The sequence below is a fragment of the Hypanus sabinus genome, chromosome 2, assembly GCF_030144855.1.
Source record: "Hypanus sabinus isolate sHypSab1 chromosome 2, sHypSab1.hap1, whole genome shotgun sequence".
Taxonomy (NCBI): domain Eukaryota; kingdom Metazoa; phylum Chordata; class Chondrichthyes; order Myliobatiformes; family Dasyatidae; genus Hypanus; species Hypanus sabinus.
In genome coordinates, this window is record NC_082707.1 from 21,086,691 (window position 1) to 21,111,305 (window position 24,615).

Below are 24,615 nucleotides of genomic sequence, written 5' to 3' on the forward strand. Positions count from 1 at the left end.
TTCAAACGTTTTTATTTATAAAGGGGCACAAAAGTAAGGTTAATGCAAACATTCAGATAATGCACATCACCAATACGCAACCTAAAGCCCGGATATAGTCATAATCATCATTAATCTTGGCTGTTGTCTAGGGGATAATATTTTTTTGTCCATTGGAAATCTAAAGAGTCATTCAGAAGTCTTTTGAGGAATTGTTGGGTTTCACGTGTCTTAGAGGGATCGGTGAGAACGAAAAGAAGACTTGCCCGTATCTTTTTGACCACTCCGTTAAAATCAGGGGAGCGTTGGTTTCCCCGTCGTTAGTTCGAAGTCCTTCTCGGTAGTATCAGCCACCCGCTCCCCAGGCAAAGGAGTTAGGAGCACACGTGGCGTTGAGTGGCTTCCAGCTCTCCCGGGAGCGTTGAGCGAGCAAGTTCCTCTGGTGCATCGCTGGGGTACTGCCTCCTGCAGTCCACTTTTATCTTTACTTGCAGAGTTGTAGCTGTCCATCAAAGTAGGGGGATGCAATCTCCACCCCCACATGGCCCGAGGGTGTTCAGGTTCATGGTAGTTGTCACGTAGCCGGGACTTGCACGTGACACAGGTGCCTCTAAGAACAAATGGTCAAAACCGTTGCATTGTCTCTCACTTCCAAGTCCCGAATTAATAGCGATCTTGCGATTCTCCGGAAGGAGGGGGTTGCACCCGCTCCTTCGGCCCCTCAGGGCTGTGGTACCTTCATAACACCTCCCCTCTAAAACCGCGTTTTTTACCAGCGGTTGTACAGTGTCTTACAGGACTTTTACTCTAACACAATACCCAAGCTTTTTCTCTTCACAGAATACTACCATTATGCATTCAAGTCAGTATCTAAATAGTTAACGATTACAGTGCCCCTTTCTTTAATATCTTAAAATCGCATACTGTACTAAAGACTTGTAGCATCAGACTTCAATTCAATAATCATCTATTTATGAGTATTTTTTTTCACAACAAAACTAAGGAGGGATGCCCTTAGCTTAGGTGCATTTACAAAAGTTTATGTGAACACTGATCGTTTCAGTCGTTTTATGTAACCAGCAGGTCTCCAAAAGGGGCTGTCTTTATCATTCACAGGCTTTGGTGCAAACCGGTTCAACCTGCTTGGCTGTCTAACAATGGCATCTCCATTAACCGTCGCCTCTTTTTCGGCGAGCCCCCCCCCGTGGGGAACTTGAGTAATTTTCCGTGGTGAACTCCCGCCAGCCTCGTTCATCAGGGTTATTTTTGCAACACCATGCCCCAAACTTAGACCCTTTCCACCCAATTCTTCGGTTTTACCCAGGTGGCTGGCCCTTTTATCAGTCCCCTTCAGGCTATTGGTGTTTGATTCGAACTCTTCGCTCAAGTAGCATGTCGAAGGCAGCCATTTCACACCCCATCCTGGCTTAACAATAGAGTGGGGGGCCCCGCTATTCCCCGGCTCACTCTGTGAGCGATCTGCCAGGTTTAAGATTTCTTCCTTCGATTTGGAAACTACAGACTTTTCGTTTCCTTCGCTAACAATCCTCACCCCCCCCCCCCCAATTCTTAAATTCTGCATTAACTTTGAACACTCCTTCGAGTACAAACGCCGGGGAACTCACACTTTCCCCAGTTACCAAGGTTAACCCTTTTCCCACTGAACCGAGTCCATCTGACCCACAAGGACAGCCGCACTGTTCCACTGGATCAGATACCTCAGACTTCTTCTGAGCTCCGTTACCAGGTTCAGCACCTCGTGCATCCCCATCTCGGACACACTCAAACGGGACATTGGCCTCTTCCAGGCTTTCAACACCCGTACCTTTTTCAAATTCTAACTTCCCCCGATCCTCCCAGTTACTCTCTGGGCAGCTCCCACCCGGGGAAGGCGCAACCCCGCGAGCTGAAACAACCTCCTCAGCCCTTTCAGCAGACCCCTTCGAGGCAAGGGTATCCTTTCCATCTAGGACTGCCCTCCTCCAGGGACAAGGCCGCATATGCTCGTTGGGCCTTCCCCTTTAACACACTTTGTAACAACGCCACCCACTGCTCTTTTGGCCACTTCTGATTTACTGCCACCTTTTCAAAAAGCAAGAAATAACTATCGACATCTGTCTCCTCGAACAGGGGCACCAATCTCAACTCCCTACTAACATTAAACCGCTCTGCTTGGTCTAACCCTTGATCTCTTCGCTCGTTCTTCATCTTCTCAATTTCCCAGTCATGTTGCCTCTGTTTCTCTTTCTCAGCCCGTTCCTTCTCTTTCTCGGCCCGTTCCTTCTCTTTCTCTTCTGCTTCTAGCTTCTTTAGGTGAATTTCATGCTGTCTTTGCCTTTCCCTCTCTCTCTCTCTTGCCTTTCCCTCTCTCTCTCTCTCAGCCACTTCCAGCTCTTTTAACTTAAGTTCACGTTCCAACTTTAATCTCTCCACCTCTAACTGAACCGTCCCACTTGATGGTACTTTGTCAGGGATATCTTCCAATACCTCACCTTCAAACACATTCTTCCCAACGTAATACTGAGTTATGGCCCTTCGTACCTCCCGCTTTTTCATGGACGACCTCATGAGGTTCAACCCCTTTGCCAAATTTAACAAGTCTGATTTGGTGTCCACCATCGGGTTTTCCATAAATTCACCCACGTCCATCTTTGCTGGTTTCCCGTCTGGCTACCCGCGTAACCAGATTCAAGTTTTTGATTTACAAGCCCGATTCACTGGCCCCCCAATTTGGTGTCAAATCCCGGACAAGCCCCCAAGTTGTTACGTATCCCGTAACTGGATAACTTACCAGCAAAGAGAGAGAGGTCTGTTGAAGTCTGATGTCACTATTTTCAAATGTTTTTATTTATAAAGGGGCACAAAGTAAGGTTAATGCAAACATTCAGATAATGCACATCACCAATACGCAATCTAAAGCCCGGATATAGTCATAATCATCATTAATCTCGGCTGTTGTCTAGGGGATAATATTTTTTTGTCCATTGGAAATCTAAAGAGTCATTCAGAAGTCCTTCGAGGAATTGCTGGGTTTCACGTGCCTTAGAGGGATCGGTGAGAACGAAAAGAAGACTTGCCCGTATCTTTTTGACCACTCCGTTAAGATCAGGGGAGCGTTGGTTTCCCCGTTGTTAGTTCGAAGTCCTTCTCGGTAGTATCAGCCACCCGCTCCCCAGGCAAAGGAGTTAGGAGCACACGTGGCGTTGAGTGGCTTCCAGCTCTCCCGGGAGCGTTGAGCGAGCAAGTTCCTCTGGTGCATCGCTAGGGTACTGCCTCCTGCAGTCCGCTTTTATCTTTACTTGCAGAGTTGTAGCTGTCCATCAAAGTAGGGGGATGCAATCTCCACCCCCACATGGCCCGAGGGTGTTCAGGTTCATGGTAGTTGTCACGTAGCCGGGACTTGCACGTGACACAGGTGCCTCTAAGAACAAATGGTCAAAACCGTTGCATTGTCTCTCACTTCCGAGTCCCGAATTAATAGCGATCTTGCGATTCTCCGGAAGGAGGGGGCTGCTCCCGCTCCTTCGGCCCCTCAGAGCTGTGGTACCTTCATAACAATCACCACCTGTGATTCATTAAACAGCAGTAATGTCATCAGATCTCTAGGCTTATTGCTATTAACTGAACTGTTGACACAAATGCTGTCTCGGTAAGGGCAAATATAGTGCTCTCACTTCACCCACCAACTCCTGCGCCTATGGGTCCCACGACTAGTATTTGCCCTCCTGCCCTTACTACCAGTAATAAGCCAGAGGCTCCAGGCCCAGCCTGCTCCAATCCAAGGACCTGCAAAACAATTCTGACCTCAACCCAACGGATAAGATGTTGACGAGACCACAGACGGAATATTGTGTTCACTCTTGGTCACTCTGCTTCCTGGAAGGATGCAATTAAGCTGGAAACGGCCCAGTAGTGGATACAGCCTGGTGCATCACTGGTAAAACCCTTCGCACCATTGAACACATCATCACAAAGCATCATCACAGGAAAGCAGCATCCATCATCAAAGAGCCCACCTCCCAGGTCGTGCTGTCTTCTCACTGCTGTCATCGGCAAGAAGGAACTGGACCCTCAAGACTCACACCACTCTCACACTCAGGAACAATTATTACCTCCTAGCCATTAGGATCTTGAACTAAAAGGGATAACTTCACTTGCCCCATCAGTTTCCACAACCTATAAACTCACCTCAAGGACTCTTCATCTCATGTATTGCTTTTTTTTTACTTTCTGTATTTTCAGTCTGTTGTATACCCAAGTTGGGGCAGAATTTCATTGATTCTATTATGGTTATTACTCGAATATGGATTTATTGAGTATGCCCACAAGAAAGTGAATATCAGGGTTGCATATGGTGACAGAGGTGTACTTTGATAATAAATTTACCTTGCACTTTTTCCAACTTTTTTTTAATTGCAAAGGGGATTTACAGGGTGTAGGAGCAATCTGAAAGTTCACACAGAGTTGGTGTTCAAAATAACGGTGATTTATTTAAAACTGGTTACACCAGGAGACCAGTCAAAGCTGCTCTACCTGAGCAAGAGGTTTGATACAGCTTTTACATTCTCAGTTGTTGAGACAATCAGTAGAACTACATTTTGGTAACAGAATGGTGGCTCCGGGAAGATGTAATTCAGTAACAGACAAGACCCTGATTACAGAACAAAATTATTGTCCACAGGTCTAACAGTAAATCCATTTTTCAATGACAAATAGATTTGTTATCCCTGTTATAACATAATCAGTGAAGTTTGATTTAGCAGTGTCTACCAAGCTTGGCAATTAGCTTGCAGACATTTCATCAAAAGTTGAGGCGATGTCCTCAGTGCGCAGTTCTAGGTGTTTCTCTCTGAGAGTGCTCGCATTTATATAGGCCCCTATTTGCTTACCTTGGTCGTGATTGGCTACCCCTTCAGTTGACCTATGAATTCTATTAGCTCAAGCCAACAGAGAGGGGTACAGCATGTTGGGACTTTATTCACTGGAGTGTTGGAGAACAAGAGATGATCTTACAGAGGTGTATAAAATCATGATGGGTAGAGAAAGAGGGCATATGCACAGTCCCTTTCCTAGGGTTAAAGAATGAAGAACTGGAGGGTGTAGATTTAAGGTGAGAGGGGAGAGATTTAAAAAAAAACTGAGGGGCAACTTTTTTACTCAGAGGATGGTCAGTATATAGAATGAGTTGCCAGAGATGGTGATTGAGGCAGGTACATTCGCAATATTTTAAGAAGTACTTGGACAGGTTCATGGATAGGGAAGATTTAGATAGGTGCAGACGTACAAGAGAAGTCAAATCCAACATAAAAGCCAAAGAGAGGGCATCTAATAGGGCAAAAACTAATGGGAAGTTAGAGGGTTGGGAAGCCTTTAAAAACCAACAGAAGGCAACTAAAAATGTCAAGAAGGTAAAGATGGAATATGAAAGTAAGCTAGCCAATAATATTAAAGAGGATATCAAAAGTTTCTTCAGATACATAAAGTGTAAAAGAAAGGTGAAAGTAGATATTGGACTGTTGGAAAACGATGCTGGAAAGGTAGTAATGGGGGAGAATGAAATAGTGAATGAACTGAATAAGTATTTTACATCAGTCTTCACTGTAGAAGACACTAGCAGTATGGTGGAAGTTCCAGGTGTTAGGGGGCATGAAGTGAGTGAAGTTACCATAACTAGAGAGAAGGTTCTTGGGAAACTGAAAGGTCTGAAGGTAGATAAGTCACTTGGACCAGATGGTGTACACCCCAGAGTTTCTGAAAGAGGTGGCTGAAGATATTGTGGAGGCATTAGTAATGATCTTTCAAAAATCACTAGACTCTGGAATACTTCCAGAAGATTGGAAAATTGCAAATATCACTCCACTCTTCAAAAAGGGAGTCAAAAGAAAATAAATTATAGGCCAGTTAGTCTGAACTCCAGTTGGGAAGATGTTGGAGTTGATTTTTAAGGATGAGTGTCAGGGTACTTGAAGGCACATGATAAAGTAGGCCATAGTCAGCATGGTTTCCTCAAGGGAAAACCTTGCCTGACAAATCTGTTGAAATTCTTTGAAGAAATAACAAGCAAGGTAATTAAAGAAGAATCACTTAATGTTGTGTACGTGGATTTTCAGAGAGCCTTTGACAAGGTCCCTCACATGAGGCTGCTTAACAAGCTACAAGCCCATGGTGTTACAGGAAAGATTCTAACATGGATGAAACAATGGTCGATTGGCAGGAGGCAAAGAGAGGGAAAGAAGGGATTCTTTTCTGGCTGGCTGCCAGTGAACAGCGATGTTCCACAGGGTCTGTGTTGGGACCGATTACATTTACATTTTCTGTCAATGATTTGGATGATGCAATTGATGGCTTTGTTGCAAAGTCTGCAGATGATGTGAAGATAGGTGGAGGGGCAGGTAGTTTTGAGGAAGTAGAGAGGCTACAGTAGGACTTAGACCTGCACTTGATCATGCACTTTGGTAGAAGAAATGAATGGGTGGACTATTTTCTAAATGGAAATAAAGTACAAAAAACTGAGGTGCAAAGGAACTTGGAAGTCCTTGTGCAGAATTCCCTAAAGGTTAGTTTACAGGTTGAGTCAGTGGTGGGGAAGGCAAATGCAATGTTAGCATTCATTTCAAGAGGACTAGAACTCTAAAACAAGGATGTAATGTTGAGACTCTATAAAGCACAGGTGAGGCCTCACTTAGAGTGTTGTGAGCAAATTTGGGCCCCATATCTCAGAAAGGATGAGCTGACGCTGGAGAGGGGTGAAAGGAGGTTCACGAAAATGGTTCCAGGATTGAATAGCTTGTCATACAAAGATAGTGTTTGATGGCTTTGGGCCTGTATTCACTGGAATTCAGAAGAATGAGGGATGGCCTCATTGAAACCTATTGAATGGTGAAAGGGCTTGATAGAGTGGATGTGTAGAGGATGTTTCCTATGGTGGGAGAGTCAAAGTCTAGAGGACACAGCCTCAGAATAGAGGGGCGTTCTTTTAGAATGAAGATGAGGAGGAACTTCTTTAGCCAGAGAGTGGTGAATCTGTAGAATTCTTTGTCACAGGCGACCGTGGCTAGCTTAGATAGGTATCTTGGTCAGCATGGGCTTGAAGGGCCTGTTAGTCTTTGGGTATGCTGTATGTCTCTATGACAGTGCATAGAGTCATTGACTCAATGTAGTTGGACTCTAGCCTGAGAGATCTCAGGGTTAGCTCAATGCACAAGTCTGCAGATTCGTAAGTGGCAGATCTCCTGTGCAGGCAGGAGGTTGAGGATTAACTTTATTTGTCACACGGACATCAAAACATCGAAGTATACAGTGAAACGCGTTGTCTTGTGTCAACTGCCAACACAGTCCATGGATGTGCTGCAGGCAGCCTGCAAGTGTCACTTTACTCCGGATGCCTAGAACCTACAAACCCTAAACTGTATGGCTTTGGAATGAGGAATGAGCTCCCACAGGAAATCCACACTTCACAGGGAGAACGCACAAACTGCTGCAGACAGCAGCAGAATTTAACTCTGATCGGTGACCACAGGCGCGGTAGAACATCACACTAACCGCTACCCTACTGTAATGCTCAATACTGAACAACTGATAAGTCACCACCAGAGGCCAATTGGACTCTCAGCTCGTGAAATGTGACGTGGATCATATCACTGGCCTTTTTCAACGCTGCAAATAAAGACACAAAAGACTCCAGATGCTGGGATCTGTAGCAATAGACGAAATGCCAGAGGAATTCACCGGGTCAGGCAGCTTCTGTGGAGAGAAATGGAGAGTTGACATTTTGGGATGAGATTCTTCATCTGGACTAAACGAGCAGAGGGGAGAGAGCAAGTTTAAGGAGGTGAGGGGAAGGGATGTCAGGAGATAGGTGGATCCATGGTGAGGAGGGTTGATAGGCAGAAGGAGGCAAAAAGGGTGAAAATAGACATATTGGGAGGTGATATGTGGAGGCACAAAGGGATGAAGGTGATGGAATCTGATGGGAAGTCAAGGTAGAGCATGGTAGCAAATGAGGTAGGTGGGAAGGGCAGATAGGATCAGTGGGGGAGGGAAGTCAGTGGGAGGAGTGGAGGTGATGAGTGGAGGAGGAAAAGGGGAAAGGAACCGGGTGAAGTGCACTGGGGCAGGAGGAGGGGGAGTTGATCAGATGGAGAATGAAAGAGACAGAGGAGGAGCAGGTTACCAGGAACTGGAGACGTATCTGTACTTGGATAATAAATTAACTCTGAACTGGAATTCAATGTTCCTGCTGTCAGGTCGTGGATGACCCAGATGCTATTCCTCTAACCCGGGGGTTCCCAAGTTGGGGTCCATGGACCTCTGGGTCGATGTTGGGAAACTCCTGCTCCAGTCTGTGTTCAGCCTCCATGAACTCAGTGGGAATGAAGAAGAAGATTACAGTAAAATGGCTTTCTTTCTCAATTTCTAACTGTGCCGTAAAAACCTTGGAGCATAAAGTTAAAACGTGGGAGGATTGGGGAGGAGGTGAGAAGATCTTCTTTCACTCCACGGGAGGAGAGTGTCTGAAACTCGCTGCCTGAAAGGGTGAGGTTATATAAACTCTCATTCTGTTTATAATTAACTGAAGTGGCCTGAGTGACTTTTAGGAGGTTAGGGGAGGTGAGCTAGCTCTTCTCCAACAAGTCCAGACGTGATGAATTGAAATGGACTGTATCTATGTCATAAATATTCCATTCTTTTTAAGTCTTTCTGGAGGCTTCTATGTGTTTAATGGGACAAATTGCCTCCTTCATTGCTGTAGGATACTGTGACTCAGTTGTCACGGTCAAAAACCATTAGGCACACTACTCATCCCAATTAAGTCCAATCTGATCTGGTCCAAAGGCGATGTAGGAGAGAGCAGAGGCCCGGCAGGAACGCTGGGATCTGGCCCGTCCCGTCAGTGCTGCTCTCCAGTGTTTGCCCATTGTACGACAGGCTAGATTGCATTCGTTTGCAGTGCATCAGAGCGAGACGAGGAACTGCTGTGCGCTTGTTCTTGTAGAAATGTGGCTCTGGGACAACATCCCATGCACTACCGATCTTTAGACCGTGCCACTCAGGGATGTGAGCTAATATTTTTTTTTGTAACTGTATGTGCTGTTGTAACTAGTGTGTGACGGGATGTATTATGTTTTGAGCCTTGGCCCCAGAGGAATGATGCTTCGATTAGCTGTATGCATTTGTATGGTTGAATGAATATTAAACTTGAACTTGAAAGGCCTTTGGATTACAAACCGTTCTACACCATTTGTTTGGCAATAGAACAGCTTTGTCAGTCATCCTTATGCTTGGTTACAGACAGTTCTGCACCATTAGAACAGCTTTATCAGTCTTTGTGAACGACATATGAATCATTTCTTCTAGCTATTAACCTTCAGTTGTGACCTTTGCAGCAACACTTCAGGGAACGGCTCAACAGAAAGAATACTCTTCCAGGTACTTATTGAATGGATCAATGGAACCAGGTTCCATGTGCGTACCTTACTGTGTTTATTATTTATTTTTCATTCATTTATTGTGATACAGCACGGACAGAACAGGCCCTACTGGCCCCTCAAGACACGCCACCCAAGAATCCCCTGATTTAACCCTAGCCTAATCACGGAACAATTCACAATGACCAATTAACCTACCAACAGGTCCGTTTTTGGACTGTGGGAGGAAACCAGAGAACCTGGAGGAAACACACAGACACAAGAAGAACTTACAGGCTGCAGTAGGAATTTGACATGGATTGCTGGTACAGTGAAGCATTACACTACCGTATTGAATGTGTAAAACGTACAAAAGAGGGAGGGTATACTTATCTTTCCACTTAGTAGAATGGCTTTAGAGTGACCTTGGTGACTTTGTTTTTCCAGGTAGGAAGCATGTTGAAAACTCCAAAGCTGCCAATCTGGCTGTGTAACATCAACAATGCCTTCAGCCTCTTCTTCAGCACAAAGAGACAGCTGCTGTCCAACTGGAAAATGGAACACGTCTTTGACTTGTATTTTTACACCGGCCAGCCTTCACAGACAAAATTGGTCACACTAACAGTAGGTATGGACTACGCCATTCAACTTAAACCTCTTGTTAGCTTTGGCTTGGTGGGCTGCATTCTGAACGCAGGATTCTGAGCACAGATTCAATGCTGACATTGGTCAAAGTCAAGCTTATGTAAAGATGTAATGCTGAGATTCTACAAGGAAGTCGTCGGTCCGTATTTGGGTACTGTGAGCAATTTTGCGTCCCATTTCTAAGGATGTGCTGACATTGAAGAGGATCCAGAGGAGGTTTGCAAGAGTGAGAAGTGTTTGATACCCATTGAAGCACAAGGGTGAAATTTCCTTAAAGACAGTCAGATATGGAAAGGCCTAGATAGAGTGGACATGGAGAGAATGTTTCCATTAGTGGGGGAGTCTCAGACCAGAGAGCACAGCCTCAGAATAAAAGGATATCCTTTTAGAACAAAGATGAGGAGGAATTTCTTTAGCCAGAGGTTAGTGAATCTGTGGAATTCATTTCCATTTTCGGCTGTGGATTCCAAGTCATTGGGCATACTTGAAGTGGAGATTGATAGGTTCTTGATGAATAAGGGTGTCAAAAGTTACAGGGAGATGGCAGGACAATGGGGTTGAGAGGGGAAATAAATCAGCCATGACGGAAGAGGAGAACAGACTTGATGGGCCAAGTGGCTTATCTCTGCTCCTATATCTTGTACACAAGTATATGTATGCACAGGTGCAATAAAAAATGTATTTGTAGCAGCATCACAGATATGAAACAACCTTAGTTTCCTCGGCTGTGTAAGTCTAGGGAAGGCAATCTCTGGCATTGCCAAACTCGTGAGATTGAGCCGCGCTCAATCCCACCCCAAACCCCGGTTTGTGCGGGTGCTGTGTCACTTGCTACCCTGTTACAGATCAGTGCCACGAAATAACAGACAGTGCTTTACATATGATTAAAGGAAATAAACTTATGAATGTTAACTGAAGGGTTAGTGAAGAAGAACAAAAAGAAAAGAGCCCATTCTAATTAAACAGTCAAATATGCACGTGTTGGGGCTCATCTTGAACTTCTCTGTCACTGACGCGCTGGGCCCTCAGTCAACGTGAAATCACACACCACCTTCCGAATGCCTCTTGCAATCCATCCCGGACAAACGGGTCTCCCACCAGATCATACGCTACAACCGGTTCTCCCCAGTGTCTTCTCTCTTATCTCCTCTCGAACCAAAGCCCCAAGCCCAACCTTATTGCCCCTTACCAAGCAAACCTCCTGCTCATTGGATGGCACACATTCCACATCATCCCTTATCTTCAACAATAGCCCAAACAGGCTGAGAGCAGGACAGCTCTTACAGAGCGGCTAAGTGAAATTTCTACAGCATAACAGTAAAGATGTGAACCAGGGTTTTACATATATACCATCATATAAGCAGAATTCATAAGAAAATCTTAAACGTAGATCAACTGCAATTTTTTACATAAGAACACAATTTGAACATAATTAAAATCCATTTTAGTGCAAAGTGATCAAAGCGGTTACAGTATTGCTGAATTGTAATAATTAGTGTTGTTCTGGTGGGTTCAGGAATGGAGTGGTTGAAGGGATGTAGCAGTTCTTGACCTGGTCAGTGCAGAGGGAGTGCTACACTGTCCGATACAATGAAATTTGGATGGAACATTAGATCAGGGTCTGCTTTAGCCCTCTCAGGTGAACATAAATGATCTTCCAGCTTTGTTTTGAAGAGCTGGGGAGCCCTATTAAAGTTAATGCTTCAACCAGCATCACCAGTTCAGAACGGATATGTTCTCTGCTGTTGATGCGACCTCATTGAGGTTGACAATCCTATAAACTTATGAGTTGGAGATGAGAGTGTAAGTGACGGGAGAAGCAATTCAGAAATAATGCAGCAGAATCAATGAACATTACCACATTATAATGTTGCAAACATCTCTCAGTACTTCACTTACATAAGGCTAAGACTTCATTCCTTGGACCATAGGAGGTTGAGGGGTGATTTGTTAGAGGTATACAAAATTATAAAGGTATATACTGGGGTAACTGCAAGCAATCCTTTTCCACTGATGTTAGGTTAGACTAGAAGTAAAAGTCATTGGTTAAGGTTGAAAGGTGTAATTTTTAAGGGGAACCTACATGGGATCTTCTTCATTCAGAGGGTGGTGAGAGTGCGGATAAGCTGCCAGCGGAAGTCATGGATGTGGGTTTGAGTGCAACATTTAAGAGAAGTTTTGATAAATATAGGAATGGAGGGCGATGGCCCAGATGCAGGTTGATGGGACGAGGCAGAATAACAGTTCGGCATGGACTAGAAGGGCCTGGTTCTGTGCTGACTCAATGAGCTGGACCGTGATGAAGTCCCACAGAATACATCAGGACATCCTGACATAGGTGTGAAAACGAGTAACGTTTTGTGTCCAGTTTTGGTCACCTACCTACAGGAAGGATGTAAATAAGATTGAAAGAGTACAGAGAAAATTTACAAAGACGTTACCAGGGCTGGAGGACCTGGGTCATAAGGAAAGGTCAAATAGGTTACAACTTTATTCCCTAGAACGTAGAAGGTTGAGGGGAGAATTGACAGAGGGATACAAAATTATGTGGGGTATAGAGAGGGTAAATGTAAGCAGGCTTTTTCCACTTAGGTTGGGTGAGACTAGAACTGGAGGTCATGAGTTCAGGGTAAAAGGTAAAATGTTTAAGGGGACATGAGAGAAAACTTTGATGCAATTTCAATTTCGATGATTAAGAGACGTTTGGATAGTACATGGATGGGAGGGATACGGAGGGCTATGGTCCTGGTGCAGGTCAATGGGAGTAGGCAGTTTAAATGGTTCGGCTCAGACTAGATGGACTGAAGGGCCTGACCCTGTGTTGTAGTTTTCAATGACATTATTATGAAAAGCTCAATCCTTTTTTTTCTCTCCTCCTCTTTCTTTACTACATCTTGGAACTTCATTTTTTGCAGTCAATGTTGATTCCATTCCCAATGTGAGGAGCTCAGCAATGATTGCTCTTTGTGTCTCTGTCCTGATTCCCTCACATTCCCAACAGAATTCTCAAATGGTATTCTTTCTCCCCCTCATCTTGCAGATACTCACTCTCATCACTGGGAAGAGGGGATGCATGGGAAGGAAGATGATCCCGAGAAGAGGACCCCTTCAGTGCTGATGACCATTTGCACCAAGTGGGAAGGAGCTGCAGTTGACTGGAATGGCACAGTTCCGTTCTACTAAAGCCGGGACATTGCAGAACTCTGTCTGACAATAGCCGACAACTGACCAACCCTGTTGTGTTGGGAGACAGAGGATTGGCAAGCTCAAATACTCAACTCGTTGGTGCTGGTCTTTGATCCCATCTTCTGCTACTACTGGAACCTTGCTTCAACTTTCTCTTCCCTAGTATTTTTAAAAGGGTTGGATCAATAAGTTGCTGAAAACTCAGCAAATGATTGGACCTTACAAAGAGCGCACAAAGTAACTCAAATTCTGCAAGAGTATCAAAACACCATGTCATATACACATTGACAAATACAGTACTGTGCAAAATTCAAAAACAAGAGAAAATGCTGGAAATCCAAGTGACAGAAACAAAATGCCGGAGGAACTCAGCAGGCCAGGCAGCATCTATGGAAAAAAGTACAGTCGATGTTTCAGGCCAAAACTCTTCTTCAGGACTGGAGAAAAAAAGCTGAGGAGTCGATTTAAAAGGTGGGAGGAGGGGAGAGAGAAACACCAGGTGATAGGTGAAACCTGGAGGGGGGGGATGAAGTAGAGAACTGGGAAGTTGATTGGAGACAAGAGGTGAGGTGAGGGAGGGGAAAGGGGACAGGGAATGCAGAAAAGGGTGAGTGGGTTGGGGGACATTACCATAAGTTAAACATCGATTTCTCAAACTTCCAGTGATACCACCCCACCCCCCTCAGTTATGTGAAGAGTTGATATTGGACCACTGGAAAATGATGCTGGTGAGATAGTAATGGGGGAAGAAAAGGCAAATGAACTTAAAGGGTACCTTGCATTTTCTTCACATTGGAAGACACTAGCAGTGTGCCAGAGGTCCATGAGAGTCAGGGAGCAGGAGTGAGTACCATTGCTATTACAAAGGAAAAAGAGCTGGGCAAATGGAAAAGTCTTAAGGTGGATAAGTCACCTGGACAAGTTGAACTACATCCCAGAGTCCTGAGAGAGGTTGCTGAAGAGATGGCAAATGCATTGGTCATGATCTTTCAAGAATCACTTGACTCTGGCATGGTCCCAGAGGACTGGAAGATTGCAAATGTCACTCCACTCATTAAGAAGAGAGGAAGGCAAAGAAAGGAAATCAGAGGCCAGCTAGCCTCACCTCAGAGTGGGGAAGTGTTGGAGTCTATTATTAAGGATGAGGTTTCCGGGTCCTTAGAAACTAATGATAAAATAAGTCAAATTCACTGTGGTTTCTGTAAAGGGAAATCAAGCCTGACAAATCTGTTAGAGGTCTTTGAGGAAGTAACAGGTAGGGTGGACAAGGAAAAGGCAGTGGATGTCATTAACTTGGATTTTCAGAAGGCATTTGATAAGGTACCACACGTGAGGCTGCTTAACAGGATAAAATCCTATAATGTTACAGGAAAGATACTGGCATGGATACTGACAGGCAGGAGCCTGTGAGTGGGAATAAAAGGGGCCTTTTCTGGTTGGCTGCCTGTGACTGGTGATGTTCCTCAGGGGTCAGTATTGAGACAGCTACTTTTCACATTGTTTGTCAATGATTTGGATAATGGAATTGATGGCTTTGTGGCAAAGTCTGCGGATGAATCGAAGATAGATGGAGGGATAAGTAAGTAAAAACAAATTCTCACAAGCTTCCTGAGCTTTTAATACCTCTGTGATGGATACCTGGAGCAGAGTGAACAGGGCAACCAACGAGGTATCTCCCTAATCAGCCATGAACTGGGAGGTTAACACGAGAAGGGAAAAGGAGGCGAGTGAATTCAGGAGGATCAACACAATATTAAATCAGGAACATCAAAATACAGAAAAATATTGGATTACTAGAAAGGAGGTTGGGACAAACACATGAAACATTAGAAAAAGAATCTGATATTTTTAGGAATGAGACTCCACCATTAAATTTAATTTGGCTATATATAAATTTCAAAGTTCAAAGTAAATTTATTATCAAAGTATGTGTACCATATACAACCATGTGACTCATTTAATAAAGACAGATAATAGAATCCATGACATTATGAAGACCACAAGCACCCATTGTGCAATAATTTTGAAAGTAAATAAATAATACTGAGAATATGAGCGGCAGAGTCCCTAAAAGTGAGTCGGCTCAGCACTCTGGCGATCCTAGCCACCCCACCTGTCCGGAGCCTGATGGCTGTAGGGCAACGACTGTTACTGGAACTGCTGTGTGGGGCCCAAGACTCCTGCCCCTCACCCGCCTGATGGTAGTAGTGAGAAGAGAGGGAAATGGGTTAAACTCAGACATACGGGACAAACTCAGGTGGGGATCTTGGCTGCCACAGAGTTAGAAATACTCAAGATTATTAACATTAGATTTATAAAGGCAGGACAAAATTAATACACAACACAGCAAACCCTAGTGTTAAGTGTGAAGTACCTTATTATTAATTCGATCATTTCATACCGCATTCTAAAATACTTTGTTTTATATGCTGCGATTTTCAATTGGTCATCCAAAGAGATTGTCCTTACAAACTACAGAAGGAGCCTAATTGTTCAATTTCCAAGACCCGCAGTCTAAATGAGAATACACACGGAGGAAGGTAGTAAGGAATTGCATGGAAGTCCCTGCAGAAAGTGGAATGTGGCGGGGGTGGAGGTGTGAAAGATGTGTTTAGTGGTGGGATTCCATCAGAGATGGCGGGACTTATGGAGAATTATGTGCTGGATGTGGAGTCTGGTGGGGTGATAGGTGAGGACAGAGGAACCCAATCCCTGGTGTAGCAGTGGGAGGATGGGGTGAGGGCAGATGTGCACGAAATGGAAGAGTTACAGATGAGGGCAGCATTGATGGTGGAGGAAAGGAAGCTTTCTCTGAAGAAGGAGGACATTTTGATAGTTCCGGAATGAAAAGCCTCATCCTGTGAGCAGACATGGTGGAGACTGAAGAACTGAAAGAAGGGAATGGCATTTTTACAAGCGACAAGGTGGAAAGAGGTATTGTCCAGATAGCTGTGAGAGTCAGTGGGTTTATAAAATACATCAGTATATAGACTGTCTCTAGAGATAGTGACAGAGAGATCGAGAAAAGACCAAGTAAGTTTAAGGGCAGTGTGAAAAGTTGGAGGCAAAGTTGATGGAATTGATGAGCTCAGCATGGGTGCAGGAAGCAGCACCAATGCAGTCGTCAATGTAGCGCAGGAAGAGTTGGGGAGAGATATTGTTTATTTCCTTCCATCGATGCTGCCTGACCTGCTGAATTCCTCCAGCATTTTGTGTGTGTTACTTTGGATTTCCAGCATCTGCAGATTTTCTCATGTGTATGAAACATGGTTACAAGGTGGGATCGTGAGTACTCAGGGAGCGAGCCCTCACAACATTAATTGATCTCTTCTGCCACAAGCTTTAAGATCATTTGTCCCAGCAGATGTGTCTGGAAAGCATCACATGCAGTGATATCTAGTACAAATTTGTATAATTACCATCACAGTTCTGGGATTGTTTAGAATGACAAAACAAACACAGAAAGAACAAGAATTCACTCCTCAAACCTCAGTTTCTACAAAGGATACCCTGTTCATCTGAAACTTGTTGATACGTTTTTCTAGATCTTAGGAACTATACCTGTGTTCAGAAATTCTTTGTAGTTTGTAATCCTTTGTAATTCAGAAATCTTTTATAAATTAGACATACTCTGTTGGTGTTAAATGTATGTTCAGAATTATTTGTCTGAATTTAAATGTGTACAATTAAATATAGTTATTTTTAATCTTTGCAGCATGGTAGCATAGCGGTTAGCAGAATGCTTTACAGTGCAGGCGACCTGGGTTCAATTCCAGCCATTGCCTGCTCAGGGTTTGTACGCTCTCCCCGTGACTGCATGGGTTTCCTCTGGGTGCTCCGGTTTCCTCCCTCATCCAAAGACGTACCGATTGGTAGGTTAATTGGTCGTTGTAAATTGTCCCATGATTAGGCTAGGATTAAATTGGGGGGTTGCCAGGCGACGTGGCTCGAGGGCCAGAAGGGCCTATTCCGGCATTGTTTCTCAATAAATAAATATATCTACTTTGTTAGCTCCTTGGTAGGGGACGGGGACCCACCACTCAAGCAGTGGGTATTGGCAGCTAGACCTTGCCACAGAGGGTAGACAGAGGTAAGCTAGCCCTTGAAGAGTAGATCGATCCAATACAACCTCCCTAGAGTGAGGGTACCCAAAGATACCCACAGTATCTTGGACAGGGCTTAAAATCTGCTTCTGAGTTTGGAGCTTTGTGGATAGAGAACCCAATACTATCCCACTACTCCGACCACAAGAATGGTGCAGCAGTCTCCAGAGTCTAAATGGCCTCCTCTAGAAATCATGTTGTTAAACTCAGGGAACAACATTAAATATAGAGTGTTTGTGTTCTGTAAAAAAAGTTCTTTTGAATATCTCTTGGTCATTTGTTTTAAACATCTTGGGCATGAAGCAGAAGGTCCAATTTGACTGTCAGGCCAGAATTGCTCAATGAGTAATGAAAACTCTGTAACCCTGACATTGAATGTGGCTAGGGATTGCCTCGTGAGTCTGAATGTGTTGGTGATATTAGTGCGAGAGTGGGAAGGGCAGTTGGAGACAAAGGGCCATGTGAATGGAACATCCAAGAATTATATACATCCAGATTTAGCAACAGACAGTCAGTCTAATAGTGAGGGATCAAGAAGGAGAAACAGCATACACTCCGTGGCCACTTGAGGTACACCTCTACATCTGCTCATTCATGCAAATGTCAATCAAGAGGCAGCAACTCAAGGCATAAAAGCATGCAGATGTGGTCAAGAGGTTCAGTTGCTGTTCAGGCCAAACATCAGATTAGGGAGGAAGTGTGATCTAAGTGACTTTGACTGTGGAATGATGGTTGGTGCCAGACAGGGTGGTTTGAGTATCTCAAAAACTGCTGATCTCCTGGGATTTTCATGCACAACAGTCTCGAGAGTTTACAGAGAATGTTGCGGGGAGAAAAAAACATCCAATGAGCGGGAGTTCTGTGGGAAAAACTGCATTGCTAATGAGAGAGGTCAGAGGTAAATGGAGAGACCAGTTTAAGCTGACAGGGAAGCGACAGTAATTCAAATAATCACACAATACAACAGTGGTGCGCAGAAGAGCATCTCTGAATGCACAACATATCAGACCTTGAAGTGGATGGGCTACAGCAGCAGAAGACCATGAACAAACACTCAGTGGCCACTTCATGAGGCGCAGGGGGTGGCCACTGAGTGTATATTCCTATTCACCACATAAGTGGTTGCAATGTCACGTCCTCTACAACTCTAATACCTCATCTGCATCTCCTTCAAAACAGATTAGTTGTAATTGAAATGAAAACTTGGCACCCAACCCTGTCAGCTGCCGCAGAATCTGCAGTAATGAGCTTAACTGCATCAAAGAGATTCAACAGCATTTAGATTATAAACACAAAGTCTTCTGAATCCAATATCAGTCCAGATTGATCAAGCTTTATGAGATAAAGAGCTAAATCCAAGCGAATCCCGAATAGATGGCTTTGTCAATCCTTGATCGTATAAAAAGATTATGTCAATTTCAAGCCTTCTAAAATTGCTTTGTATGGTCCACATCTCCCTTTCACGTTTCAAATGCTGGCGTTTCACCTATAGATGGCAGTAAACGGCCACTATGTGAAGGTTTAATTAAAAATTGCTTTAATACAGATAAGCTCCTGCGACAACACTGCAGCAGTGATGACCAAATTCTGCAGCATTGGGAGGGAAAATATTTCATTATACAGCTTATATTCATTCTCAGTATAGTCAAATTAATATTAGTAATTCCCTGCAATCCATTCAGCTGCAATGTCTTGTGTAATTTAGTATTCAAAGTTCAAAGTAAATTTACCATCAAAGTACATGAGAGAGACCAGTCAAATACAGGCAGTCGGTGCTGAACACCCGCTCACCTCCCACTTTCATCTTTTTATCTCAATTTTGTTCAACTCTTTAATCAGCAAGATTGGTGAGAAATGGAGTCAATCATGGTCTCGCACCCTAACCCCAGGCTTCTTAGTCTACAGACCGCACAGTCTGCACGAACCCTCAACAAATTCCCTCAGTCAGCAAAGTACCAGATCAGACGGCCTGAAGACATAACATCAAAATGTAATTCGCAGGTTCCAACAGAGGCAGAATCATATTTGAAAGAAGTAAAAGGAGCAGTTTTGCGAACTGTCTGAAAGACATAACCATTGCCCACATTCTTTGCTAGCGCTGTCTTCTTCCCACTGAATTAAGCATTCTTTAATGCATTACAGAGTATATGTAAAAGTACGTAAATGGCATACTTCATCATGCCACCGCGTGATACGTGTGTGTCTCACTTTAAAGTTAACATGAAATTAGACTCACGTTTCAGACTTCCGTCTTTTTCTTTCAATTAGTTTAATGACTTGGAGTTAGAAATATAACAGTGGCGACAAGTTATTTTTAAAATGAACCCCAGACGACTATCCACCTGTTGAAGTACAGCGAGATGTTAAAGTTAAAAATAAAGCTCACCACGAAATGGTTGAGTTTTAAAAAAGCACAGCACAATTTTTCTTGTTCTTCAGGGCAGAACATTTTCTTCGCAAGGACATCTGATGATGGAATCATTCGTCATTGAGAACCCCAGTCACCTGGGATGTGACCTCTTCTCATTGCCATCTTCAGTGAAGAGGTACAGGGACCTGAAGACACACACTTAACATTTTAGGAACAGCTTATTTCCCTCCACCATCAGATTGCTGAATGGACAATGGACCCATGAACACTACCACATTATTTTTTTCTCTCCTTGCACTTCTTATATAATTGTAATTTTAAGTTTTTTATGTATTGTAGTGTATTGTACTGCTACTGCAAAAAAAAACAAATTTCACAAAGCACGTCAGTAATATTAATTCTGATTCTGATTCTAACCTAGCACTGGAAATCTCACTCACCAGTCGTAAGTCCAATGGGAACTTTGCAGGATCCAGAAACTGTAATCAGTTAGTTAACAGCAAAGAAATGTGTCCATCGGCAGTAGCTGTTGGATATAAACAGCAGGTAAGAAGGCTTTATAAAACAATTCATTTGACATAACTCACAATTTAAATCATTTTGGCACTGGAGATTGTACAGTAGCTGTACTGTTAGGAAAGACTTGAATTAAAACTTCATATTATCATTCTCTCAAGAAAAGAGAATCAAAAACTCGAGGGCAAACGCTTAAGGCGAGAGGAAAAAGTTTTATAAAAGCACCTAAGGGGCAATTACTCCATGTTAGAACAAGTTGCCAGTGGGAGTGGTTGAGGCAGGTATATTAACAACATTTAAAAGACACTGGGGCAGGAACATGGATAGGGAAGGTTTAGCAGGATATTAGCCGAAAGCAGGCAAATGGGAGCGGCTTAATTGGGCACCTTGGATGAGTTGGGCCGAAGGACCTGTTTCTATTCTGTATTACTCGATGAATCCATAAATCTATAAACTGGGAAAGTGTGCCAATCAATGGCAGATGGCCAAGTGCAAAAATGTTGCATTTTGGTAAATTAAACCAGGGCAGCACCCACACAGTAAACCCTGGAAAGTGTTATAAAATAGAGATACTCAAGGCTAAAATTACATACAGTATTTCCCCAAAAGAGGTGATGCAGATTGACCTGGAAGTGAAGAATTCATTTAATATAGGACCATAAGACATAGGAACAGAATTCAACCACCTGGCCCATCGAGTCTTCTCCGCTATTCTATCATGGTTGATTTATTATCCCTCTTAATCCCATTCTTCTGCTTTCTCCAGGTAACCTTTGATACCCTTACTAATCAAGAGCCTATCAAACTCTAATTTAAATATACCCAATGACCTGGAATCCACAGCCGTCTGTGGTAATGAAGTCCAGAGATTCCCCACTCTCTGGCTAAAGAAATTCCTCCTCATCTCTGTTCGAAAGAAATGTCCTTCTATTCCGAGGCTCTGCCCTCTAGTCCTAGATTCCCACACTATAGGAAACATCCACTCTATGTCCACTCTTTCTACGTTTTTCAATATGCATTAAGTTTCAATGAGATTCCCCTTAATTCTTCTAAACACCAGGAATACAGGACAGGGGTGTGTGGAGCCCTTCAAAATTCTGTTTGCTTTGTGGATGCAGCGTGTAGTGTAAATGTCCGTGATGGCAGGAAGAGAGACCCCGATGATCTTCTCAGCTGACCTCACTATCCGCTGCAGGGTCTTGCAATCCGAGATGGTGCAATTTCCAAACCAGGCAGTGATGCAGCTGCTCAGGGTGCTCTCAATACAACCCCTGTAGAATGTGATGAGGATGGTGTGGGGGGGTGGGAGATAGACTTTCCTCAGCCTTCGTAGAAAATAGAGACACTGCTGGGCTTTCTTTGCTATGGAGCTGGTGTTGAGGGACCAGGTGAGATTCTCCGCCAGGTGAACACCAAGAAATTTGGTGCTCTTAACGATCTCTAACGAGGAGGTGTCGATGTTTAGCGGGGAGTGGTCGCTCCGTGCCCTCCTGAAGTCAACAACCATCTCTTGTTTTGTTCACATTAAGAGACAGGTTGTTGGCTCTGCACCAGTCCATTAGCCGCTGCACCTCCTCTCTGTAAGCTGACTCGTCGTTCTTGCTGATGAGACCCACCACAGTCGTGTCATCGGTGAACTTGATGATGTGGTTCGAGCTGTGTGTTGCAGCACAGTCGTGGGTCAGCAGAGTGAACAGCAGTGGACTGAGCACGCAGCCCTGGGGAGCCCTCGTGCTCAGTGTGATGGTGTTGGAGATGCTGCTCCCGATCTGGACTGACTGAGGTCTCCCAGTCAGGAAGTCTAGGATCCAGTTGCAGAGGGAGGTGTTCAGGCCCAGTAGGCTCAGCTTTCCAGTCAGTTTCTGAGGGATGATTGTGTTGAATGCTGTGAAGTCTATGAACAGCATCCGAACGTATGTGTCTCTTTTGTCCAGGTGGGTTAGGGCCAGGTGGAGGGTGATGGCAATGGTGTCATCTGTTGAGCAGTTGGGATGGTATGCAAACTGCAGGGGGTACAGTGAGAGGGGCAGCAGGGTCTTGATATGCCTCATGACGAGCCTCTCGAAACACTTCATGATGATGGATGTGAGTGCAAGGGGACGGTAGTCATTTAGGTAGGACACCGAAGACTTCTTCGGCACAGGGATGATGGTGGCGTCCTTGAAGCACGTTGGAACGGTGGCGCTGCTCAGGGAGATGTTGAAGATGTCCTTCTCCCTCCTGCCATCTGGGAAAAAGCATCAAAGCATTTGGGCTCTCATGACCAGACTATGTAACAGTTTCTTCCCCCAAGCTATCAGACTCCTCAATACCCGAAGCCTGGACTGACACCTTGCCCTACTGTCCTGTTTATTATTTATTGTAATGCCTGCACTGTTTTGTGCACTTTATGCAGTCCTGGGTAGGTCTGTAGTCTAGTGTAGTTGTTTTTTTTCTTTCTGTGTTGTTTTTTACGAAGTTCAGTCCAGTTTTTGTACTGTGTCATGTAACAACATGGACCTGAAAAACGTTGCCTCATTTTTGCTATGTACTGTACACAGCAGTTATGGTCGAAATGAGAATAAAAGTGACTTGACTTGACTACAGGCTCAGAGCCATCAAACACTCTTCATACATTAACCATTTCATTGCCAGGATCATTCTCGTAAACCTCCTCTGGACCCTCTCCAGTACTAGTCTATCCTTTCCTAGATAAGGGGCCCAAAACTGCTCACAATACTCCAAGTGCAGTCTGACCAATGCCTCATAAAATCTCAGCATTACATCCTTGCTTTTAAATATTCAGTGGCCACTTTATACGTTCAGTGTTCATGGGTTCATTGTCCATTCAGAAATCTGATAATGGAAGGAAAGAAGCTGTTCCTAAAACGTTAGGTACACCTGTACACCTGCTTGTTAATACAAATATCTGATCAGCCAATCACGTGGCAGCAATTCACTGCATAAAAGCATACAGACATGGTCAAGAGGTTCAGTTGTTGTTCAGATGAAACACCAGAATGGGGACGGAAATGTGATCTCAGTGACTTTGACCGAGGAATGGTTGTAGGCGCCAGACGGGGTGGTTTGAGTATCTCAGAAACTGCTGATCTCCTGAGAATTTCACCCACAACAGTCTCCAGAGTTTACAGAGAATGGTGCAAAAAACAAAATAAAATCCAGTGGATGGCAGTTCTGTGGGCAAAAATGCCTTGTTAATGAGAGAGGTTAGAGGAGGATGACAGGAAGGTGACAGTAACTCAAATAACCACACATTACAACAGTGGTGCGCAGAAGAGCAGCTCTGAACGTGGAACATGCTGAACCTTGAAGTGTTTGGGCTACAACAGCAGAAGACCACGAACATACACTCAGGTACCAGAGACACCTAACAAAGCAGCCACTGAGTATACACTCCAGGTTTCCTAAATGAGTCTGGAAGCCTCGGTGTTCTGAGCACAGAAGCGATGGGGTTACTACTGAGCTGAGGCTAATCACCAGCTTCACTGTCACTGGGCCGCTAAAATGTGTGTCTTCAGCTCTGATGCAGAATGCTAACTAACAGAGAGCACCTGATATCTGGAATGTGCTGGTGAAGCAATGGGTGGAATTGATAAAATTATTACGTTTAAGGAACTTTCAGAGAGACATTCAAATGGACAAGGCACTGCAGGACGGAGACCTGACACAGATAAACGGGATTAATATAGATAGGCGAGAGGGTCCGCAGGCACAGGGTGTGCTGAAAGCGTTGTTTCTCTGCTATATGAATCTATGACTCAATAAAATTCAGACTCAGATTCAACTATTTGTCACTTTGACGTTGAAACAAACAGTGAAATGAGTTGTTTGCATTAACAACCAACACAGCTAAAGGAAGTGCTTGGGGGACGGCCTGCAAGTGTCACTATATATTCTGGCACTGGCATGGCAGGTCCACATGGACCAGCAGAACAACACAAGCAGCGACAGCAGCAACAATAACAGTCTATTAGGTACCTAATGAAGTGGCCACCATTCGCAGACAGGAAGCACAGCGCCTGGGGGCAGTCTCAAATCCTTAGCATCGCGGAGAGAGGAGATCCCAGACTATCCGGACCAGCGTTTAAATTGTCCGTGTCTCGCACTGGGAACTGGGCCCCGTATGGCGAATCGCTCTGGGCCCAGATCTTGCTGCCGGAGAAGCCATTCTCAACCTCTCCAAATCAACTCGGAAACCGGAGCAATCTCACTTCACCCGACTCTCAACACCGTGCCTTTCCAGTCTAACTGGGTCAGCGTTTAGATTGTCCAAACAGCATGTTGAAACTCACAAACAAGCTGCCATCAGGAAGGAGGTACAGAAGTGTAAAGACACAAGCTCAGCAATTCAGGAACAGCTACTTCCCCTCTGCCAGCAATTTCTAAATGGACTTTGAACCCATGAACA

General features: G+C 44.2%; 2 protein-coding genes across 15 annotated transcripts in view; one reads left to right on the forward strand and one right to left on the reverse strand.

Annotated features, from left to right (window-relative positions):
- The window catches only part of mindy4b (MINDY family member 4B), a 79,953-nt gene extending 62,149 nt beyond the window's left edge, over positions 1-17,804 (forward strand). For 8 of the 10 annotated variants that reach the window (XM_059992888.1, XM_059992864.1, XM_059992909.1 and 5 more), the window contains 2 exons: positions 9,834-10,014; positions 13,072-17,802. In XM_059992888.1, coding sequence (XP_059848871.1) covers positions 9,834-10,014; positions 13,072-13,214 — 324 coding nt within the window. In that variant the 3' untranslated portion in view covers positions 13,215-17,802. Of the gene's footprint in view, positions 1-9,833; positions 10,015-13,071 lie in introns of all 10 variants that reach the window. The other 2 variants (XM_059992923.1, XM_059992930.1) reach the window with 2 other exon arrangements.
- LOC132406862 (E3 ubiquitin-protein ligase BRE1A-like) lies at positions 764-24,615 on the reverse strand. Of its 5 annotated transcripts, XR_009516278.1 has the most exons (4): positions 24,186-24,615; positions 20,132-20,217; positions 19,707-19,876; positions 5,358-9,934 (listed from the first exon to the last, which is right to left on the reverse strand). XR_009516278.1 is itself a non-coding variant. In XM_059992943.1 (3 exons), exon 3 carries the CDS (start codon positions 2,626-2,628, stop codon positions 1,909-1,911), a length of 720 nt encoding a protein of 239 aa, XP_059848926.1. In that variant the 5' UTR covers positions 2,629-3,544; positions 20,132-20,217; positions 24,186-24,615; the 3' UTR covers positions 764-1,908. The 5 variants fall into 5 exon arrangements, 2 of the variants coding, with proteins under 2 accessions (XP_059848926.1, XP_059848936.1); XM_059992943.1 differs by lacking the exons at positions 5,358-9,934; positions 19,707-19,876 and adding an exon at positions 764-3,544; XR_009516283.1 differs by lacking the exon at positions 19,707-19,876.